The sequence below is a fragment of the Barbus barbus genome, assembly GCF_936440315.1.
Source record: "Barbus barbus genome assembly, chromosome: 5".
In the NCBI taxonomy this organism is placed as follows: domain Eukaryota; kingdom Metazoa; phylum Chordata; class Actinopteri; order Cypriniformes; family Cyprinidae; genus Barbus; species Barbus barbus.
Window position 1 is genome coordinate 5394668 of NC_136733.1, and position 23747 is coordinate 5418414.

General features: G+C 41.0%; 1 protein-coding gene across 1 annotated transcript in view; it reads right to left on the reverse strand.

Annotated features, from left to right (window-relative positions):
• ksr2 (kinase suppressor of ras 2) overlaps positions 1 to 23747 on the reverse strand; it is a gene marked incomplete at its 3' end in the record, with an annotated part of 101618 nt that overhangs the window by 56548 nt on the left and 21323 nt on the right. The window contains exons 4-5 of the mRNA XM_079417085.1: positions 23692 to 23727; positions 21676 to 22186 (exon numbers count right to left, since the gene is read on the reverse strand). Of these exons, the coding sequence (XP_079273211.1) occupies positions 21676 to 22186; positions 23692 to 23727 (547 nt within the window). The remainder of the gene's footprint in view (positions 1 to 21675; positions 22187 to 23691; positions 23728 to 23747) is intronic.

Consider the following 23747-nt stretch of genomic DNA (forward strand, 5'->3'; position numbering starts at 1 on the left):
TTGATGCGCACTAAGAGGTATGCATTGTGGAGTTCCAATTTCGTGAAAATATTTGCTCCCTGCAAGATCTCGAAGGCCAACGACATGAGTGGCAGTGGGTACCGATTCTTAATAGTCATGTCATTAAGCCCACGATAATCAATGCTGGGACGCAAAGAGCCATCTTTCTTTTTCACGAAAAAGAAACCTGCCCCGGCGGGAGGTGAAATGGTACCGGCAGCAAGCAAGTCGGCTAGGTATCTCTCGAGCGCTTCGCGTTCAGGAACGGACAGGGAATAAAGTCAACCACGAGGAGGCGTGCTGCCCGGGACCAGGTCAATGCTGCAGTCATACGGTCGATGGGGAGGGAGAGAAGCGGCCCGTGAACGGCTGAACACCGCTCGCAGATCGTGGTACGCCTCCGGAACACCTGACAAATCACCAGGCTCCTCCTGAAAGACAGGAACAGAAGACACAACAGGCATAGCCGAGACAAGACACTTAACATGACAAGACAATCCCCAAGACAAGATGGTCCCTTCTACCCAGTTAAACTGAGGGTTATGTTGAGTTAACCAGGGGTGCCCCAAAACGATCGGCGAAAGGGGGGAACAAAAAATAAAAAAAGGAAATTGTCTCTTGGTGATTGCCGGAAATGGTGAGATTCACAGGAGCGGTGGCACGAAGAATCTTGGAAAGGATGCGACCATCCAGGGCATAAATAGTAGGTGGGTCACTTAACTCCTGAACAGGAATGCCGTGATCGAGTGCCCAGTTCTCATCCATAAAATTTCCCTCAGCTCCCGAGTCAACCAGAGCTGCGCAGGAAAAGGTAGAGCCACCACAGCACAGGAGGGCAGAGAGGGAGGTACGGGCCTTGTGAGATGGGGAAAAGGTAGTCGCGCTCGCCAGTACTCCCCGGTCTACTGGCGAGCCCTCTCTTTTACTGGACACCTTGCAGCGAAATGCCCCTGTGCGCCACAATACATGCAGAGTCTCTCCGCGATGCGGTGCTGATATTCAGCAGCGGAGATGCGAAGACCCCCCAGCTGCATGGGTTCTGGACCTGGTGAGACCTCCACGGGAAAAGAGACAATGGGTGGGGCCGCCCGTAGCTCGGCCATGGAGTAGCGTGCGCAGCGGCGCAACTCAAAGAGTTTGTCAAGGTGAATAGCCAGCTCGACCAGTTGGTCCAAACGGGTAGGCAGATCACAAAATGCTCCTTGATCTCCCCAGAGAGACCCTCCAAAAATCGAGCGGTGAGAGCTAAGGTGCGGAACTCTATTGCATAATCGGCAGCTGACCGCTTCCCCTGGTGAAGTGTCACAAGCTGTCGAGAAGCCTCGTGTCCATGGAAAGAGCGGTCGAAAATCTTAATCATCTCCTCCTTAAAAGCAGAAAACCGTTCACAGCAGCTGGCCCCAGACTCCCACACAGCCGCTCTCCAGTCACGTGCCTGCCCAGTCAGGAGAGAAAGCACAAAAGCTACCTTGGAGCGGTCCTCGGCATAGGTCGTGGGTTGGAGGGAAAAAATCACCTCACACTGTGTCAAGAAAGCTCGGCATTCAGTAGGTTGTCCAGAATAACAAGAAGGATTGTTGATTTGTGGTTCAAGAAGACTACGTGGCAGCAGCATAGCAGATAGGGCGGGACGCAGATTCTGTAGCTGACCGGTTAACTCCGAAACCTGGGTGAACAGGCTCTCCACCTGACGGCAGTGAGCTCCACTTCATGTTGGCCCAGCATCACGCCCTGCAGTTTCACTGCAGAACGAATGGGAGTCTCCTTCGCCGGATCTATGCTCTGGTCAGATTATTCTGTCACAACACAAAGGGACCCAGAGGCGAAGGCAAGTCAAGCAGAGAATTTATTGTCCACAAAACGAACTCAGGCAGTCTGATGTTCGCTAGACGGATCAGGCATACACAGAACTGGAAAATAATTCAGGAGAAAACTGGAACATTGAAGCAGACTTGACTTGTACGAGATGGAGTGCGGTCCCGGCCGGAGTGGCGAGCGGCAACTTCCACGGAAGGCTGTACAGTCCGGAGGGCTGCGCCCGGAGGCAAACGAACCACTGGTCGAAGGCAACTGGGAGACTGGGCAGAGATCAGGTAAGACACTCGACAGGACTCAATTTGACTAGACAGGACAGGACTGTTCTTGACAAAACACAACAGAGTAACGGTAGTCAATAGAAAGAGAGCTGGCAGAATGGCTGCGAAACACAATAATCTGACAAAGAAGTCTAGTAACACACAGAGAGAAATAGAGAAGCAAATTAATGTCAAAAGGAAACAGGTGCTGTCCCAATAAGTGCGAGCGCTGATTGTGAATGCGAACAGTTGAGTCTAGGAAGCAGAGCAAGAAATAGAAAGAAAAAGAAAACTGGAATCAAACCTGGCTCATGACATTATTGTGATGTTTTTATCAGCTGTTTGGACTCTCATTCTGATGGCACCCATTCACTGCAGATGAACCATTCATGCAAGTGATGTAATGCTAAATTTCTCCCTTCTGATGAAGAAACAAATTCATCTATATCTTGGATGACCTGAGTAATTTTTCAGCAATTTTTAGGTGAACTATTCCTTTAAAAACAAACTGGTATTGCATGATTCAACAATTTTTCTCTGTTTAACAATTATTATTTAAAAATGACTAGGCTACACAAAACCGCAGAACATCCTTTGTTCATTAGCAACTTCAGTCTTCCACTGGCCAAGAACTAACATTTGCTGTTAGGTCCAAAAGTTGATGAAAGTACAAAATGGTAGCTAAAAGAAATCCATTTCCCCAGTCTAGAAATTCAGAAAAGATTTCATCACACATCAATTACAAATTTAACTCACTTTTCATAGTGTAGAGGTGATCCCATCTGTCTGTATTCTTTGTTTAATGACTCATATGCATGATAATATGGTACTTTGGATTTTCACATATAACCCTAAACTGTTCATTAATTAGACAAAGCTTTTATACAAAAAACACCAGTGACTGCACAACTAAAAATGATTTTACTGCTCACAAAATTTTGGCTTTTGGTTAATATAATGTTAATACAAATCTAATATTTACATACATCTATACACAAAATGTCTATTGGCATTCCGTTGCATCATAATATGCTTGATTCATTCATTTTTGTATGACTTCTGTGAGCCCAAAGGAACACGATCCTATTTCCATATACTTTAGAATGAAGCCCCAACGCCGCAATAGCCCTGAACTTTACGCAATGATCAAACACAGGTCTTCTCCTACTCTCATTTCAAAAGTTTTCAGCCATAAAAACACTTTCATTAAAAGTGAGAGATGTGGAGGGAGACAGAGTAAAGGGGAGGTAACCGACCTAATCAATCCAAACACAGAGGCTCGCATCGAAGCGGATGCGAATTTCTCAATTTCAAGTAATCCACGGCGGAATTACTTGAAGAAAAGGCTTCACGGCGTGATTCATGCGCCTCCTCCCCCGTATTCCACCTCGTTCCCTGTCCCCTCTCCTGTATTTACTCCATTTCTCCATCAGAGTCTCCCGAGCTCATCAGAATACATAACGGAGTGCTTAACATTTGCCATAAAGGCAGCCGTCCCACACATGCACACTCTCATTAAGCACTGCACAAACACACCTTAACTTTCATAAAGTGCACATATATTCTTTTAGATAATTTTATAAATGTAAACTTTCACACATGTATAATGCTGCATGTACTTTATAGAGTTCACTCATTTTGAATAGGATTAGTAAATGTCATGTGCGTGACAAAGTTCTAGAGTGCAATTTAAATAACTTCACAACTTAAATGAGGGTCTATTTCACACAGAAGTCAAAGACAAGAACATTTCTATGAAAACTCTGATATTGCAATGTGAAAATAAAGTAAAATAATAACATACTGTATAAATTAATATGTGAAATAAATAAAAATGTGAGGTGTTTATACATTATATTTATGGTATTGGACACACTTTATTTTAAGGTCTGATTCTCAGCATTAACTACAACTTTTACCTCAATAAACTCCTTATTTGTTTCTTGTTATTAATAGGTAGTATGGCAGTTGTTAATTTTAGTTATTGGGTAGGATTAGGGATGTAGAATATGGTCATGTAGAATATGTGCTTTATAAGTACTAATAAACGGCCAATATGTTAACAAAAGGCATGCTAAAAAAGAATAGTTAATAGTGAGAATTGGTCCTTATACTAAAGTGTTACCATTGCATTTTTGGTAACACTTTACAATAAGGAACATTAGTTAACATGAACTAATAATGAACAATACTTCTACAGCATTTATTAATCTTAGTTAATGTTAATGTCAGCATTTACTAATGCATTATTAAAATCATAAGTTGTTTGTTAACATTAGTTAATGCACTGTGAACTAACATGAACAAACAATGAATGACTATATTTTTACTAACTAACATTAACAAAGATTAATAAATAGTGTAATAAATGTATTGTTCATTTTAGTTAACACATTAACTTACGTTAACAAATGACACGTTGTAAAGTGTTACCGTATTTTTTTGTTTTCCATTTTATTTGCTTATGTTGTATGTTATATGTTATTCACACACAAACTGTCATATTACATCAAAAGTCTGTCATATGAAATTCATTATGCTGTAATTGTGTCTTTTAAAGGGATGATTCACCCAAAAATTACTCAAAAAGTTGTTGTTCAACAACTGAGGGTTTCTTCTCTGAAAGATATTTTAAATTACGCTGGAGTCCAAATAAAATTGTACTTCATTGGCTTTCATTGTATGGCCAGAAAAAAAAAAAAAAGGTTGTCACACTATACCTTTGATGCTGCCCCTCAGATCCTCATTTTTGCCAGATAAATTGTAAAAATCAATTATATTTCAATTTACATTTGTGACCCTGGACCACAAAACCAGTCATAAGGGATGTATACATCCCCTGAAAGCTGAATAAATAATTGATGTATGGTTTGTTATGATAGGACAATATTTGGCAGAGATACAACTATTTGAAAATCTGGAATCTGAGGTTGCAAAAAAAATCTAAATATTGAGAAAATCGCCTTTAAAGTTGTCCAAATTAAGTTCTTAGCAATGCATATTACTAATCAAAAATTAAGTTTTGATATATTTACAGTAGGAAATTCACAAAATATCTTCATGGAACATGATCTTTACTTAATGTCCTAATGATTTTTGGCATAAAAGAAAAATCTATAATTTTGATCCATACAGTGTATTTTTGGCTATTGCTACAAATATACCCCAGCGACTTAAGACTGGTTTTGTGGTCCAGGGTCCATTTATGCATTTGGCAAACACTTATCTGAAAAGACCTGCAGTGCATTCAAAGTATACAATTTCATGAGTTTATGCATGCACACAATTCTCTCATTCCCTGGGAAATCATACCCATGACCCTGATGTTGTTAGCGCCATGCTCTACTGTTTGAGCCACAGGAATAACATAATTTTGTATCTTCAGTGCACTTTGACTGTAGTTTAAATCATGAGTAACATGTAATTTGGGAAGCTACCCCAACACTGCTAACTGTCATCCGGCTCATCAACTATAGCTGACTAGCACAGAGGCCTGGAGAGACATTGGCCTTTATGCAGATGCATGTTGACGCTCATTAGCATAGCAAATAAGCCTTGCTAATTATCTCTACAGCGGAGAGCAACACTCAGCTTGAAAAGGGCAGAGAGAGAGAGGTGGCCCGAGTACATAAGCAAAATTAATAGCCCTCCACTCCACGCTAAAAAAAGTTTAAGAGGTGACAGGAGTGTGTTTTCAAATGGAGAGAGAGAATGTGACGACTGCTGAGTGTTGCAAAGATCGGCTGAGATTGTGTGTGTGTGTGTGTGTGTGTGTGTGTGTGTGTGTGTGTGTGTGTGTGTGTACATATATGCATATATAAAAAGAAATCATGTCAATAGTTTTATTTTTGTGATAATGTTTTAAGATATATTTCTAAACTCACCAAAAATAGATAATTTTTATATATAAAATATCAATATTATAAATATTTTACATATTAAATATTCTATGTTTTTTAAATAATTGAAATATACGATTTATTATTTATTTTTGAATATATATATATATATATATTAGGACTATCAAACGACTAAAATATTTAATCGCGATTAATCACATGATGTCATGAGTTAACTCGCAATTAATCACAATTTAATCGCACATTTTTATTTGTTCTAAATATACCTTAAATTAATACTTTTCAAGTTTTTAATACTCTAATAAACATGGGCATGGACAAATATGGATGCTTTATGCAAATGTATGTTTATTATTATTATTGAAACCATAGTCAACATAGAGCATGAAGACTAGACATGTTTCAAAGGTCATAGATGTTTTTCAAAGAACATGTTCATGAAAAAAAAATACCAGGTTCCCATTACACTGTAAAAAAGAAGTTGAGCCAACTTAAAATTTTAAGACAACTAGCTTCAGCAGAATTTTGAGTTTTCTCAACTTGTTGTTTTAAGTTTATACAACAAAAAGTTGAGAATCTCCTACAAAAATAAGTTGAGAGAACTCAAAAATCTGCTGAAGCTGGTTGCCTTAAAATTTAAGTTGGCTCAACTTTTTTTTTTTTACAGTGTAGTAGCCTATTACATACATTATACTGAACAATAGTAATGTTGGCTATTTCTGACTTCAAGGTAAACCGAACATTTATTTTGACGGGTTGCCGTTAATACCTTTACATTTCTGTGTGTATATGATATGATGAGGATAGTGTTACTCAAATGAAGCGGTCAAATGCTCATGAAGTGACTCTCAGAGCAGTTCTGGAGATGTTGTTCTGTATTTATGTCCACATTAGTGAGACGGCAGACGCTAATATCACCGGAAGCGTCACGTGCCATTCAGTACCAGTAGTAAACAAAACCGCGCGTCTGCGCCATTCATTAACACAGAGACACGCAGAATTCATATTTAAATAGTCTTTTTGCTGCTTAATATTTACAAATACGAGTGAGAGTGTGCTCACTTGTGTGTGCGTGTACGTTTGTTTGTGTATGTGTGTGTGTGTATCGGGGCTGAAATGACATGCCTTCGTGTAAATAAGATAAATAACATAAGGCTATTTAGTTTGTTTAATAAAAGAGCACGGTATTGACCTGTTCTATAGGAAAGGTAACTTTAAATGACTTCTGTTGTAATCTAGCGCTATAGAGAAAATAAAATTAACTTGACCTTCAAGGGGGGCGGGGGTGCCTTTGGGGGGGGGCGAGCCGCCCCCCTAAAATAACGGTAGGGGAAACACTGAAAGTCAATTTCTGCGTATAAATAGAACGCCAAATAGAAACAGAAACTTGTGGTATTGATACATACTTTCATAATTTACAATATAAAGCAGCATAGATTTTTATTTTATGATTGTTATTTTATTCATAAAATAATGTGGCGGGCCAGAATAGGCCCGCGGGCCTTGAGTTTGACACGTGGTTTATATTGTTTTAAATATGGATGTTTTTTACAAAAACGCATCGATTCGCTACAGGAGGTCTTTATTCATCCCTCAGAGCCGTGTGATGCGCATTTTAATATGGATGGATGCGCTTTATTTAACTACTTTTTGACTGTTGAACGAAAACATTCACCCATGTCATTACTTGAAATAGCCAGGACAATTTTTTAATATAACCTCGATTGGATTCGTCTGAAAGAAGAAAGTCATAAACACCTTGGATACCTTGAGGGTGAGTAAAACATGGGTTCATTTTTGGGTGAACTAACCCTTTAACTGTTCAGGACAAACAAGGGACTCATGAACAACAATCACTAAACAAACAAACACAGCTGTGGATCATTCAGGTAACAACACAGTATTAAGAATCAAGTGTATGTCATTTTTATGAATTCATCTATTATTTTCTCTTGTGGACTATATGTAAACATCTTTTACGTGAAATATAATATTCAGGTCATTACTAAATAAACAATAACATGCATTCTGTATGATCCCTCTCATTTTGGTAAAATAATTAACATTTTGCAGATTCTGCAAGGTGTATGTAAACTTTTGACTTCAACTGTATACAGTATATATAGATATATAAAACGCTCTACTATCAATTCACAAGGCTTTGAAACTGACACGCTCATGTTATTCAGCCAAAGTGGAGACACGTATAAAACACCACTGAAATCATATTCAACAAATTACAATGGCAAATAAATCTAAAAAATCCTATCAGTTACGATCCAATCACAAAAGCGGAATCAGATGACATGCAAATCAAACAGCACTAATTTCATCATCTCCTGCTTCTCCATTCCTCCAGTTTTCCCCTTCAAACCTGCCAGATGTAATAAAACAGCTGTCAAGCATTCTACACTCCAAACACCTTTCAAAAATATCTCTCACACACATACGATACAATACAGGACCCAGAAAATAGAAAGAATGCTGCTCAGCGCAAATGACACCATGAATGATGAGCGAAGAGAAAATGACATTCATGTTAGCGCTTTATGAGACGACTAAAGGGTAGACACATTCTCACGGTCTCCATAATACAGATTCTTCTCATATAATCAGAGGAAAAACTGTGCTAGATGCACATTTGAATGTTGAGAGAATTCCTCTGTCCGTCTGTCTCATTAAAAATCCCTCATTAGGAATTCTGGAGTGCGCGTGAGCGCTGTGTGAGGGTCAAAGGTTAATGCAAGCTGTCAAAAGGTCTGTAATTATAAGGAAGAAACATGGCCGCTTTTGTCCCTCGAGACAACGAACACTTTTCCAGAGCGTCAAAAAGAGCCCATTCCTGAAAAGAACCACAATTTCAGACGGCAAACAACCCGTGTCTGAGCTCTTGAATATAAAAGTTCTTCAATAAAAGATTTGTAGATGATTTTTGGGGTTTTTAATTAACAGCACAGAGCAGAGTTGAAGTGGTGATCTTGCAGTATTAGTCTTGAGACCTTTCGAGACCGGATGAATGTGGTCTTAGTCTGAGTCTCATTACGTGGTGTCTTGCTCATGGTCTGGGTCTCAGGTTATGACAGTCTATTTCCACTGTACTAAAGGTGATAATTATCTCAACTACTACTCGACCGTGTTATTTCAGGGCAAAAATGTTTCTTCAGTTCTTCGTGTCTTCATAGTGTATAGAGCATGTGCACTAACCATTAGGCCACATCTCTTTATATGAAGGGCTTTAAAAAACTCGTAAGTAGCCTATAGTTTATAATTTCAGTTTAAAGCGGCTCGGCCCGTCAGATTCTCTGACAGAAAGGCTGCGTTTGCCGCTGACAGAGACACGCTATTTAATGTGTATGAGATGTGTGCTGTTTTCCTAAATGCATAACTTACATTTCACAGGTATATTCTCCATGTAAATGTAGAAAGCCATGGAAATATTTCCATTTTGCTGTCAGAAGTGCATGAGCTATGGCTTTGCGATTCTCCGCTAAACTTCAGACTTCATTTAGAACGAGCGCGCCAAACAGACTGACTAAAATAGGACTAGGACTAAAATATACATTTTGTTGAAATATTTGTAGTTGGACAATAAATGTGACATGTAGAATTTTAAACCTACAAGTAAGTGTATTTTTTATGATAGCACTAACTGTAAAGTGACTGTAATGGGGTAATCAAAACAGCCTTATTTATGGAAACCCGTTTCCGCCACTGAATTAAAAATTAAAAAAGTTTATTGCGACTTTTTATCTCACAATTCTGACTTTTTTTCACAGAATTGTGAGATATAAAGTCAGAATTGCGAGATATAAACTCGGAATTCTGACTTTTTTTTCCTCGCAATTGCGAATTTATATTTCACAATTCTGACTTTTTTCAGAATTGCATGATATAAACTCGCAATTGCGAGTTAAAGTCCAGTTTTGAGGGGGGAAAAAGACTGATATGTTCTCAGAATTGCGAGTTTATATCTCACAATTGGAAAAAAAGTCAGAATTGCGCGATATAAACTCGGAATTCTGACTTTTTTTTCTCGCAATTGCGAGTTTATATCTCAATTCTGAGAGAAAAAGTCAAAATTGCGAGACAAAAAGTCAGAATTGTGAGTTTATATCTCAGAATTATGACTTTTTAACTCATTTACGTGCAATTGCGTGTTTATATCATGCAAATCTGAGAAAAAAAGTCATAATATCCTTTTATTATTTTTTATTCAGTGGCGGAAACGGGCTTCCATACTTATTACTCAATTAGTCTGTGCTTTTTTATTATTTTCATTTTTAGTTTAGTAAATTTAACTTATTAAATTATTTTTGTTTTTAGATTGCAATGTTTCAATGTTAGAATGTAATGTGATTTTAACCCTTTTTTGCACATAATATATGGCTAACATGGTTACATTCACTTTATTTGTTTATTTGTTTAATCCAAATACAAAATACCGAGATATACACCGTATACTGCAAATCAGCCAAAAAATACAGAGATAGGAATTTTTGCTCATATCGCCCAGCCCTAAACCAAAGCATTACAGGTTCATTTATAAGACCGTTGAAGATGGTCTCAGTGTTTAGAATCTGAATGTGAAGCAAAAATTTAGTAGATCCAGATTGACGTGTTTAGCTTAAAGCAGAGCACTCCATTTAGTTTGGCTTTCTATTCATCAAAAAATCATGAAAAAAACTGTATCACCGTTTTGTCAATATATTAAGCAGCACAACTGTTTTTAACATTGCTAATAATAAGAAATGTTTCTTGAGCAGAACATAAGCATATTAGAGTGATTTCTGAAGGATCATGTGACACTGAAGACCTAATGATGCTGAAAATTCGTATCTTAGGAATAAATAAAGCTGTAAAATATATTAAAATATAAAACATTTGTTTTAAAGAGCAATAATATTTTGCAATATTAAAGTTTTTACTGTATTTTTGATCACATAAATACAGTCTTGGGGATCATAAAAGCCTTTTGATTTCATGTTGACTTTAACTTCACTTCTCCCATTAACAAGCATGTCTTCAATATATTCTTAATTGACAGTTCCGAGTTTTCTCCAAATTATAATTAAACTGTCAATATCGGACTGCCATAGTGTCTCACCAAGATGCATTCATAATTATTTTGGATGCATGCTGCACACAAGCTAAGCGTCTTTCATTCAGTCGTGATCCTATCAAATCAACAGATATTCCAAATCCGTTGTGAATTAAATATAAAGCAGGTGTACTTAATCATTCATTCATTCATTCAGGTGTACTTAATTTACCTGTCCTGACATTAACTATGTTACCTCTTTTTTATGATTCAACTAAACAGCTGTCCTAATGAGATACATGTAGCATCAACGCCGTAAGAATTGAAAACACAACATTTCACAATCAGCTTAAGCAAATATGTAAATCCGGCCATAAAACAATTATGGCTAGAATGTCCTGCAACTGGTGATGAAACAAAGCATTATGAGGCACTAAGGCTTTATACAGAAAGTACGCCTCAACAATAGCAATGAAACAATGTGGGTTTGAGAGACAAGCTCATTAGCTGTTTCAAAAAATAAATTGTAAAACCTCCATGAATGACTACTATTCTGGATTAATTGTGAAAAGTTGTTTTGGAGAGTCTTTAACCATGTTCAGACAGCAAAAGTGCATTTCCATCAACTATTTCCACACTAACCGTACAAAATTACTGTGGCAGCCAAAGTACGTATAACAGAACGTATAAGTGTTTTCGTGATGCTTGTGTAAGGGTGGTTTCCTACAGTGGTTCAGGCTGTAGGATTGCCGAATGACTAAATAAACGTTATCAGCATGATGGTATAAAACTGTACATTTCTTGTCTATTACCACCCACTGCCACTTATACCAACGACAGAAATAAGCGCAGTTACAATAGCTAAATATGTGGGAGAGCGTTGCTATTGTCTGACTATATTGTATTGCAATAAGTAGCACTTCAATATTAACCTTGAATCAAGACTAGTTAGCACATCATTTATAATTGAAATGGTTTAATAACAGTATTTTGAGATAGAGAGAGGAAGAAAAAGAGGGAGAGAGGGCAGAGCCCCAAGAAGAGAGCTCCAGCAAAGAAAATAGGTAGCAAAGAATAGAGAGAGCAAAGAAAAAGAGAGCAACTGTTACGATCTTCTTTTCCCCTTCCTTGACCATGTGACTAAAAACCAAATGTGAGACATTCAAACTGACCAATCAGCAGATTACAGTTTATACCCACTGTGCAAAAGGTGTGACAGTTAGCAGACCCCCGATGTATACACATGTTGGCCTACAGGTCTTGAGCACTATCAGCACCTCTGTGCCTTCAGGAATTCCAAATGGCCCTTTTGTTACTCAAGATAGGTTTGGGACAGGAAAGCAGAAGTCTTTGATTATTTTTGACCCTATTTCACTAACCAAATAAGTTCATTTATAAGACCGATGAGACCAAGCAACTAAATCCAAAAGATGGTTTCAGTGTTTAGGATCATAAACTGAAGCACAAATTTTGTAGATCATAATAAGTATCATTTTATTATTTTTTAAATGATTACAAACTTCTAACTGACAAATAGGTAACACGTAGTTTAAAGGGTAGTGCGAAAGATCGGTAAAAATTTAAAATTACAATTAATTAGTATTTGGATGCTGAACTGTGATCTAATAAATCTGTTTCTGAATATGCATGACAAGATTTTCTGTTATATGAACTACACTGAATGACATTTTGATGGGTGTTTTCTGTAACTCATGGTAAAAATGTATGATAGTCATTATTTTTTGCTCAGAAATAATACAATTAAGCAGGACGCATAAAGCTGTGTTAACATTTTATCATTTAGATTTTTGAAAACCCTTTTTCTGTCTTTGACCCATACATACCTAAAAGTACTGCTCCATTAGACATGGGTTAATTATACAACATGATGAGCTCCTTGTCATTTTCTGTTCACAAACTGTCCTGTGCAAATCAGCAAAGTCTCAAATGAACAATACAAGTCCCAAATCAGGTCTATTGGATGTATCGGAATAGCTTTGTCCTGATTGGATTTCCCTATTTGCTGGCATTCTCAGCGTCCAGGCCCTTATTAAAGGGCCATGGAAAGGGTCTGGATCACATCAGAGAAGGGGGACTGGTAATCACCCATCTAATGCCATTTAATCTGGTTTACTGATCTAAACTAGGAAGTGATGTCTCTCTGTTCTTCTATTTTATCTTTCTCTCAAGACAAGACAAGACAGAAGTTGCCTAACCATAATGAAACCTGAAGTTACTGATTTGAGAAGCTCTAAATCTCTAATTGGTCACTCATGCATGCATGACAAACAAAAACTAGAGTCTAGAACAGGGGTGTTCCAACAGGCCTACAGATTGCTGTTAACGCTCCAGTAATTACATGATATTTAAACAGTATTAGTGTATATTGTTTTACTTATTACAATTATTTTCTTAATATTTTGAATTTTTATTTTTTATTTTGCATTTTCCTTTTAGTTGGTTTTAGTAATTTTGTTGTGTTTTTCAATTTTATCCTGTCTTACAGAGTGTTTTTTTTTTTCATGCCAGCTTCTATGTGTCACGGTGCACACAGCAGGGAGGATCAAGGACACGCAAATGAGGATATAACTTCAAATAATAGTCTTTACTGATGACATCAAGGCAGGGCAAGACTAGGCAGGGCAAGACACAGACAGGAACACCGGGGAGTAACGAGTAGACCAGACCACACGAAACTCAACAAGCAGGAACTTAAACACACGCGCTAATGAGACAAATACACCTGAACACAATTAACTAATAATCACATGAAACAAGGACAGGAAACAAACCAAATAAGGAAACATGAGGCGGGAACACATGACAGACACGACAGAACCCTGACACTATGTCTGAAGCTAAACCGTCTTTGGCAAGGTTTAGTTATTCAAAAGTAAAACTAAAGATGTTTTTTTTCCTAAAACCTTAAGACTAAATTTGGATTTACTTGGTTAACCTTTTCAAAAAATATCAACAGAATAAAACAAGATTCCTCAGCATTTTTAAATAGTCCTATATAACGCTTTTTGTTTTAGTTAATTTATTACTTCCAGTTAAACTAAATAAAAATGAGAAAGTATGTCTTAGCAACTAGCTGAAGTAAAATATGTATTTTTATATATTTTTTATTATACATTTCTTATTATATTTTTTCAGGCCACATTTATTTCAATTAACTTTCTGTTTTGAAGATTTAGTTTTAATTTTAGTGTATGTTTTTGTGAAAATTCTAGGGTGTATATAATTTTTTATAAAACAATACACAGTACAATATTAATAACAATATTAATAGTTGTATATATAAAAATTAATTGCTAACAGGTAAAACAAACGCAGAATGCATTACACTGAGCTCAACTGCACACATTTTTCATTCAATAAGGAATGTATATAATGCATATACAGTCAGGTCCATATTTGGACACAGGGACAATTTCTATTATTATAGCTGCTGACCAAAACATATTCAAGTTACATATTCAAGTTACAGTTATATAATGAATATTCAAGTTACAGTTATATAATGAATATGGGCTTAAAGTGCACTCTTTTGAGCTTTAATATGAAGGTATTCTCATCAAAATTGGAGGAAAGGTTAAGGAACTACAGATCTGTCAGGGTTCTGTCACTTCGGTCTAGTTTATTCATGGTTTTGTGACGGAGCCCTGACACTCCCTTCTTATCTTGTTTTCTGGTGAGCGCGTGGCTTCGAGTGTGCTCGAGCTGCGTGCTCTCTGGTCTGCGTGCTATGTTTCATGTTGGGGTGGGGTGTTCGGATCCCGGCACTCCTGTCTTGTTCAGGCTCGGTTCTGGTTTCGTGTCGGGATTCGGACACTCACGCTCCAGGTTTGTTCGCGCTGTGGGAGCGTGCGATTTCGAGTTCGCTCGGGCCGTGCGCTCTGTCCTCTGTGTGTGTGTTTTGTTCGGCACGCAGTTCGGTTTCGGCCGCGTGCTTTTTTCTCTTGTTATGTCTTGTTCTGTGTGGCACGCAGCTTGTGTTTTTTCACTGGATGTGTGCTTTCATGTTTGTCATGTTTTGTGAACATGCAGCTTATGAGTCTCCTCATTAGCTGCCTGTTCGTGTCCTGTTTTGCACATGGCTAGTGATTTTGTTTTGCTGGCCATGTGCTTGTGTTTTTGTTTTGTGTGAGCAGATGGCTTGTCTTGTTTGGTTCGATGTGCCATGTGCTCTCATGTCAATTGTCTTGACCCCACCCACCTTGTTTCCTGATTATTGGTAAATTTGCCCCACCTGTGTTTACTCGTTACCCTCCTTATTTGCTCCGTTTATAATCTCCTTGTGTTTGCAGTCCTGTGCCGGTTCGTTGTCGATGTTAAACTGTGTGAAGTCCTGTCCTGCCTTGCCAGTCTGTTTTATCCTACGGGGTAGTTTTTGTTGTTTATTTAATTTTTATTATTAGTAAAGCCCTATTTCCTCCTCCAAGTGAGTCCTCGCTCTCATCCCTTCACCCTCACCTGACACTATCCACTGTAATATGTATCCCCTTTTTCAAGGGACCATAAGTAATTGGACAACTGACTCAAAAGCTATTTCATGGACAGGCATGAGCTATTCTTTCGTTATGTCTACATCAATTAAGCAGGTAAATGTTCTGGAGTTGATTGTGTTCCATTTGCATTTGGAAGCTGTTGCTCTGAACCTACATCATGCAGTCAAAGGATCTCTCCATGCAAGTGAAACAGACAATTGTTAGGCTTCAAAAACAAAACAAATCCATCAGAGAGATAGCAGGAACATTAGGAGCTAAGTGGGTCAGGTTAGTCAACATGGAAAGTTTGAGACCGGACAGTGAGTGAATGGGAGGAGTTCAGGGATATAGTGCTGCTGATTAGTGCTGACAGGTGGCGGTGATCAGAAATCAGGGGATTGGAATCTGATGAGTGTCTTTGGTGGAGACTGCGGTGACTGTGGTGACTCTCTGACAATACCCCCTCCTCCAGGGGCAGCTCTTGACGCCCTATTACGGCGACGGGGTCGGCCACGGCCTCTGGGTGCGGGACGGTCAGGGTGGTTCTGGTGAAACTCGGCCAGGAGAGAGGGATCCAGCACATCGTCCCGGGCCACCCAGGATCTTTCCTCCGGCTCGTATCCCTCCCAGTCAATAACATATTCCAGGCAACCATCCCATCGCTGAGAGTCCAAGATGTCCTGCACCCTGTAGACTAGGGGCTCCTCGATGATCTCGGGAGGAGAGTGAGACATGGAATGCTGGATGGATACGATACCGTGCAGGGAGTTGGAGACCAGAGGTGACCTCATTTATCTGCCTCTCGATGGAAACGGGACCAATATAGCGGCGACTCAGCTTCCGGCAGGGCAGGCGGAGACGCAGATCCCGGGTGGAGAGCCAGACCTTATCTCCAGGACGATAGACGGGGGTGGCAGATCGACGGGCATCTGCATAGGTCTTGTGTCTCCACACTGCCTGCTGGAGTTGGACATGAGCTAAGTCCCAAACTCTCTCGCTCGCTCAGAATTAGTGGCCGACAGCTGGAACGTCGGAGGGCTCTTCTGTCCAGGGAAACAGAGGGGGTTAGTAGCCGAGTATGCACTGGAAAGGGGTGAGGCCGGTGGTGGTTTGCTTGAATTTTGTGCATACTCGGCCCACGGGAGGAAGCGGTTCCAGCTGTGCTGGTTGTCATGACAGTAGGCCCGGAGATATCTCCCAATCTCCTGAATCTTCCGCTCAGTCTGGCCGTTAGTCTGGGAGTGATACCCTGAGGAGAGACTGACCGTGACAACGAGGAGTTTGAAGAATGTCTTCCAGACAAGGGAGACAAACTGTGGCCCGCGGTCGGAGACGACATCAGATTATGGAAGAGGACCTCTGCTGTTTCGAGGGCTGTGGGTAAACCCCGGAGGAGAGGAAGATCTGTTAATAAGTCGACTCCAACTTGGGACCAGGGACGACATGGAATGGGTAATGGGACTAATTTTCCGGCGGGAAGTGATGTGGAGTCTTGGAGATGGCACAGACTGAGCATCCAAGAACGTACTGGGAGACATCCCGGGCCATACTGGGCCACCAGTACGCTGGCTGGCTGGGTGTCCAGAGCCTGGGGAAGCATGCAGGGAGGCCAGAAGGGAAGTCATCAAGGAGGTGGGGACGTAGGTTTTGCCCTCTGGGCCTCCCAGCGGAGCGGGTTCGGTGATGGAGGCGATGCGGATCTGTTCATCCAGGGCTCACCGGATGGGGCTCACAAGGGAGGGAGTATGGGTTCAGCTGGAGGAAGTATGGTTTCAGGTGTGGAGGGTTCGTCGGGGGCATGGATACGTGAGAGGTAATCAGCCTTGACATTCTTATCTCCGGGTCGATACGTGATGGAAAACTGGAAGCGGGTGAAGAAGAGGGCCCAGCGAGCCTGCCAGGGGTATAACCTCTTAGCACTTCGGAGATATTCCAGGTTTTTGTGGTCAGTGATGACGGGAAAGGGGTGTTGAGCTCCCTCCAGCCAGTGTCTCCATTCCTCCAGCACCAGTTTAATGGCTAGCAGCTCCCGATTTCAAATATCGTAGTTCCGCTCCGCTGGGGAAAGCTTTCTGGAGAAGTAAGCACAAGGGTGGCGTCGGGGAGGCTCTCCGTGGTTTTGAGACAGCACTGCTCCCACGCCGGAGGTGGAGGCATCCACTTCCACTATGAATGGGAGTTGGGGTTCGGGATGTGAGAGGATGCGAGCAGTGCAGAAAGCCTCCTGGAGCTTCTTGTAGGCGGCTCAAGCTTCGGAGTTCCAGGACAGAGACTTGGGTTTCTGATGGAGCATGGAAGTGAGGGGGGCTGAGAGGAGACTGAAGTTCAGAATGAACCTCCGGTAGAAATTTGCGAAGCCGAGGAATCGTTGAAGTTCCTTTACTGACTGAGGCTGGGGCCAGTCCCGGATGGCTTGGACCTTCCCCTGGTCCATCTGGATCCCATCCGCACTGAGGATGTAGCCGAGGAACTGGACCGTGGGGCGGTGGAACTCACACTTCTCGAGCTTCAGGTAGAGGTGGTGTTTCCTGAGTTGGCGTAGGATCTGTGTTACGTGATGGCGATGTTCGGCCAGGTTCCGGGAGTAGATCAGGATATCGTCTATGTACACGATGACAAACCGTGTACACGATGGAACACCTCGTTCATAAACCCCTGGAAGACGAACGGAGAGTTGGAAAGGCCATATGGCATGACCCAATATTCATAGTAGCCTGAGGGGGTAATGAACGCCGTCTTCCACTCGTCGCCTTCCCAGATACAAACGAGGTTATAGGCGCTCCGCAGGTCCAGCTTCGAGAAGATGTGGGCCCCACGGAGTTCCTCGAGGGCGGTCGGGACCAGGGGAAGAGGATAAGGGAGCTTGACAGTGTGATCATTGAGGGTCCAATAGTCGATGCAGGGCCGCAAGCCTCCATCCTTCTTGCCCACGAAGAAGAAGCTCGAGGTCACCGGAGAGGAGGAAGGGCGAATGAACTGTTGTTGGAGAGCCTCCTTGATGTAATCCTCCATCGCCTTGCGCTCCGGGATGGACAGGGGGTACACTCGACCCTTATAGCACCAGGCAGGGGAGTCGATGGCACAATCCCATGGCCGGTGCGGTGGTAATTTTGTGGCTGCCTGTTTGCTGAACACATCCTGGAACACCAGGTAGTCAGATGGGATCGTCGGAACCTCACGACATTCGGGGGCTCACCACTAGGGTGGAATGAACTTGGAGCTTCAGGTTACTAACCAGGGGCACAGGGACGTTGGAGAGACAGTTTTGGATGCAGGTTTTACTCCATCGGAGGATCTCACTGGTATCCCATCTGACTTCGGGGGAAAGTTGATATAGCCAGGGGCGTCCCAGGACGATATTGACGGTGGGTCCCTCCAGTACCAGAAAGGAAATCCTCTCCTGATGAAGACAGCCTACTTGCAGAGTGATCGGCAGAGACCGGAACTTGATGTGCCCAAGCCCAAGCGGCTTTCCTTGTATGGTCTCGATCTTCAGCTCGGCCTGTCTCTGGCGGGGTAAATCAAGCTGTTTTAGGAGGGCTTGTGAAATGAAATAGCCTGAGGATCCCGAGTCCACGAGGGCGGGTACTGAAAAGAAATGACGTGGGGTGAGCAGTTGTACTGTTAGCAGTGGTAGGGTAGAGATAGCAGGCTCCAATTGGAGGGTACTCACCGCTGGGCGTGGGTGGCAAGAGGGGCACACCCGAATGAAGTGCCCCGGAACTCTGCATTAGAGCCACAGCCCCGTGGCGAGAGGCCAAGCACGCTTAGTGCATGAGATGCGATTAGTATCTATTTGCATAGGTTCTGGTACCGGAGGACAGGCAGTTGGTGAGGACGGAGAATGAGCGGTTATCCGGCTGACAAGCCGTGAGATGTTGGGAGATCTTAACGGCCTTCTGCATAAAGCTCTCCAGACCGACAGTGTCATCATAGATCGCCATCTGGGCTATGATCTGTGGATCCAAGCCCTGACGGTAAGCAGTGAGTAGCGCTGCCTCGTTCCATCCACATGAGGCCACCAGAGTCCGGGAACTGCAGAGTATAGTCACTAGCCGAAGAATCTACCTGACAGAGGTGGATGAGTTGGTCAGCAATGGAGAGTGAGCCGGTGAATAGGCCGAAGACTTCCTTGAAGTGGGAAGAGAAAGCATCAAAAGAGTTAATTATAGTGGTCTGTGAGTTCCAGATGGCTCGTGCCCAGAGCAATGCCCGTCCGGTTAGCAGGGAGATCAAGAAGGCAACTTTAGCCCGTTCGCTGGAAATTTATGGGATTGCATCACTATGTAGAGTGAAACTTGGAGTAAAAGACCGCTACATTCAACCGCCTCACCCGATTAGTTTGCAGGGATGGCCATGGAACTGGCAGAGGCAGACTGAGGGTGTGTGACCAGAGAGAGAGCTGTTTAAAGAGCGCTGAACAGCTCTTCGAGTGGATCCGCAGCGGCGGGGTTCGGGAAATCCATCTTCGGGCGTCGGTTCTGGTCTGGTCTTCTGTCAGCAGATAGACACAGGACACAGAGGTAAGTGCAATACAATCAACAGGTTCATTGAGTAGTAGCAGAGGGGAATGAGATGAGCAGAATGTCCAGGTAAGCAGGTGGGGAATGGGAATGTCTCTAGGGGCTTATCTGAGTGTGAATGTCCTTTTTCCTTTTCCAGGGGATCCGGAGGTAACAGTGGAGCGTGGAGATGGTGGAGAACTGGAGCGGTGGAGAACAGGGATAGGAACACTGGAGCAACTGGTAAGTAGACAAAAGGTAAGTGGGTCAGGTTAGTCAACAGTTTGAGACCAGACTGTGAGTGAACGGGAGTAGTGCAGGGATATATTGCTGCTGATTAGTGCTGACAGGTGGCGATGATCAGAAATCAGGGGATTGGGATCTGGTGAGTGTCTTTTTGTTGGAGACTGGGGTGACTGTGGTGACTCTCTGACACATACAGCAAAAAAAGTGGAATATTCTGCAATGGCCGAGTCAATCTCCTGATCTCAACCCGATTAAGCTTGCATTTCAAATGTTAAAGACAAAACTAAAGGCAGAAAGGCCTGGCAAAGCATCACAAAGGAGGAAACCCTGTCTCTGGTGATGTCCATGAGTTCCAGACTTAAGGCAGTCATTGCCTGCAAAGGATTCTCAACAAAATATAAAAAAATAAAATTTTATTGCCTATATGATTATATTTATTTGTCCAATTACTGTTGAGCCCCTGAAAATGGGGGCACTGTGTATAAAAATGGTTGTAAGTCCTAATCATTTTATGTTATATATACATATTGGGGGGAGTGAATAACCAGCGCTTTCTCCACCTTCAATACCACGACTGAGGTGAGACCCTTGAGCAAGGCACCGAACCGCCAACTGCTCCCCGGGCGCCGCAGCATTGGCGCATTAGCATTGTCAATCAAGGTGTGCAGGAAGAACGAGAAGAACAACAGCAGAGTCAACTATTGGAAGCATCAGCTCCAGTGGCGCAGATGGTAGATTGTGTGTCATTATCTGTTTTGCGCGATCGACCCAGGTTCGATCCTGCCTTTTGCCGAACTTTTTTCCCCTCCCTTTTCAAATCTCATATCACATCGGAAAGGCATTTATTTTCAATAAAAATGAAGGAAATAATCAAAAAGTTGAAAATAAAGCATCGGGTATTTTGTGCTATGTATACTACTTGTAAATAGTGGCAATTGTCTGCACCTCAGTATTGTAGTAAAAAGACAGTATGCGATAATAAGGTATTGAGTGTAAATTATAATTTTAATTCAAATTGATGCCACCTTAGCTCTCCCTACACCTACCCTAACCCTACCCGATACTTTATTTTCAACTAATAATAAGAAATGTTTCTTGAGCAGAAAATCTGAATATTAGGATAATTTCTAAAGGATCATGTGACACTGAAGACTCGAGTAATGACTACTGAAAATTTAGCTTGCTTTGCATCACAGGAATAAAACTGTAATTTATATATACATATATATAATATAATATATTATACACACATTTTAGAAGGGAAATTTTGCTGCATGCCTAACCTTTGGCCTTTATGTCAAAAGCACATTTATGATGCCTTAAAATGCTCTCTACCTAGGCAGCTCATTTGGTTTTGCTGAGCTACAGACTAAGATGTGGCTCTCACACCAAAAAACAAATCAGCATTTAAAATGCACTGCACAATGCATTATGCAGAACGCTGTTTAATGTAGTGTGACTCACTTGGGTGTCTGTGCGTCATCTATTCTGTTACCCAGCTGGAACTCGTGGGATTTGCTGCGGTGCAGAGCCGTGAACCCGGGCAGAAGGTGAATGAGCTTCCGGCTGGCAGGTGGCGGGGTTCCAGGGGCCTTCAGCTTATTCCTGCGCCTAACCTGCGGTGTCCCTGGAGGGGTCATGGTGTTCACTACTAAGGGAGTCCGCGGAGGCGTGTGGGCAAAATGCCTCTGTCTGGGGGAAGGAGGGAGAGAGTGATGTCCCATATCCAGAGGCGAGGGGAAGAGGCCGGAGTGAGGGTCCACAGTCAGCCGGTCTGAATGTGGGTGAGGGGAGTAGAAGGGGGGCACCAGGGCCTGGGGACTCTGGCACAAGTGCTGGCTGTAGCGCGAGTGCAATTTGGGGCTCTGGGAGAGCTGGAGACGGACCCACTGACTGGGGTCCGACGGCCCCACTGGGTTGTTCACTTTACCCGACTCGGACGTGGGCCACTGAATGGACCAGTCCTGCTTGGATCCTATGGACACAGTGTGAGAGATGTAGGTTTGTACCGGCCAGAATAAAGAGGAACATGTAAGGTTGAGGAAAAAACACTGGAGAAGACGAGATGAGATAAGACAAGGACGAATAAGAAAATAAAAATGATGTAATAAAAAGACGAGGTGAGATAAGGTTACATGAGATGAACCAAGACACGAGACACGAAAGATGAGGCAAAATTAGGCAAGAATAGAGGTTGCTTTTTATAATATAATGCCTATATATGACAAACGAATTTCATTGAATTTAATTGAAAGACAGTAAATAATAAATGAGCAACATAATATTTATTTTACTTGGTTTTTACTAAAATAAATTTGAAATAATTTAATCAGTTAGTTTTTAATATTAATATTTGATCATATTTACTCAAATTATTTGACCATTTGAAAATAAAATGATAGTTTAAACAAATAAACTGAACTTGATCAAAATAAATCTGCAAAATTAATATTTATTTGAAATATTTTGCACAAAAATTATTTCAAATAATTATTTTGAAAATGAAGCAATTTGAATACATGAATTTAACTTACATTAGTAAAATGCATTTGTACATCATATTACTAAAATAATTTGACATCATTCAAAATGAATAAATTCAAACAAATAAACTGAACTTGATTAAAACAAAACAAACCTATAAATTAATATTTATTTTACATAAAATTTACTAAAAATCATTTTAATTAACCTGGAAATGAATCAGTTTAAACTAATTAACTGAACTGTAATATTAATATTTATTTTAAATCATATTTACTAACATAATTAGCAAATTAGTTTAAAGAAATAAATTGACCTTAATTGAAAAAAAATAAATCTATAAAAATAAATATTTTACATAACATTTGCTAAAATCATGTAAATAATTGAACTGAAAATGAAAAAATTGGGGGGAAAAAACATCAAAACAGATTTAAAAATGTATACTTTAGATAGCTATAACTTCTTAATTATGTAATCATCAAACAGTCAAACAGAAAAAATGCCAAATAGACTATATTTATGCCTTGGCAGTATATTGGCCAACCACTAGACAAGAAGAGAAGAGTTGAGACAGCATGAGATGAAAAAATACAAGAAAAAAGAACAGAAAAGAAGAGATGAGAACATGTGAGGTAAGAGAAGAGAAGAGAAGAGAAGAGAAGAGAAGAGAAGAGAAGAGAAGAGAAGAGAAGAGAAGAGAAGAGAAGAGAAGAGAAGAGAAGAGAAGAGAAGAGAAGAGAAGAGAAGAGAAGAGAAGAGAAGAGAAGAGAAGAGGTGTTTTGATACCAAGTGCCAGATGAAGGATGTCAACAGTGAAGAGACTCAGACTGCATCTATCATGACAAACAGACAGAAAGATGAAAGGATGTGTGTGATTAAGAGCAAAGTGAGTCTGAAATGTCTCAAAGTAATGAGTACTGAAGTTGACTGATACGTAAAAACACCACAATGACAACAAATGCACTGGAGAAAGAAAAACAGACGGTGCCTCACCTCCATTACTGTGTAATTTGTCCTCCTCAAGTTGTTCTTGAAAAAAAAAATGCATA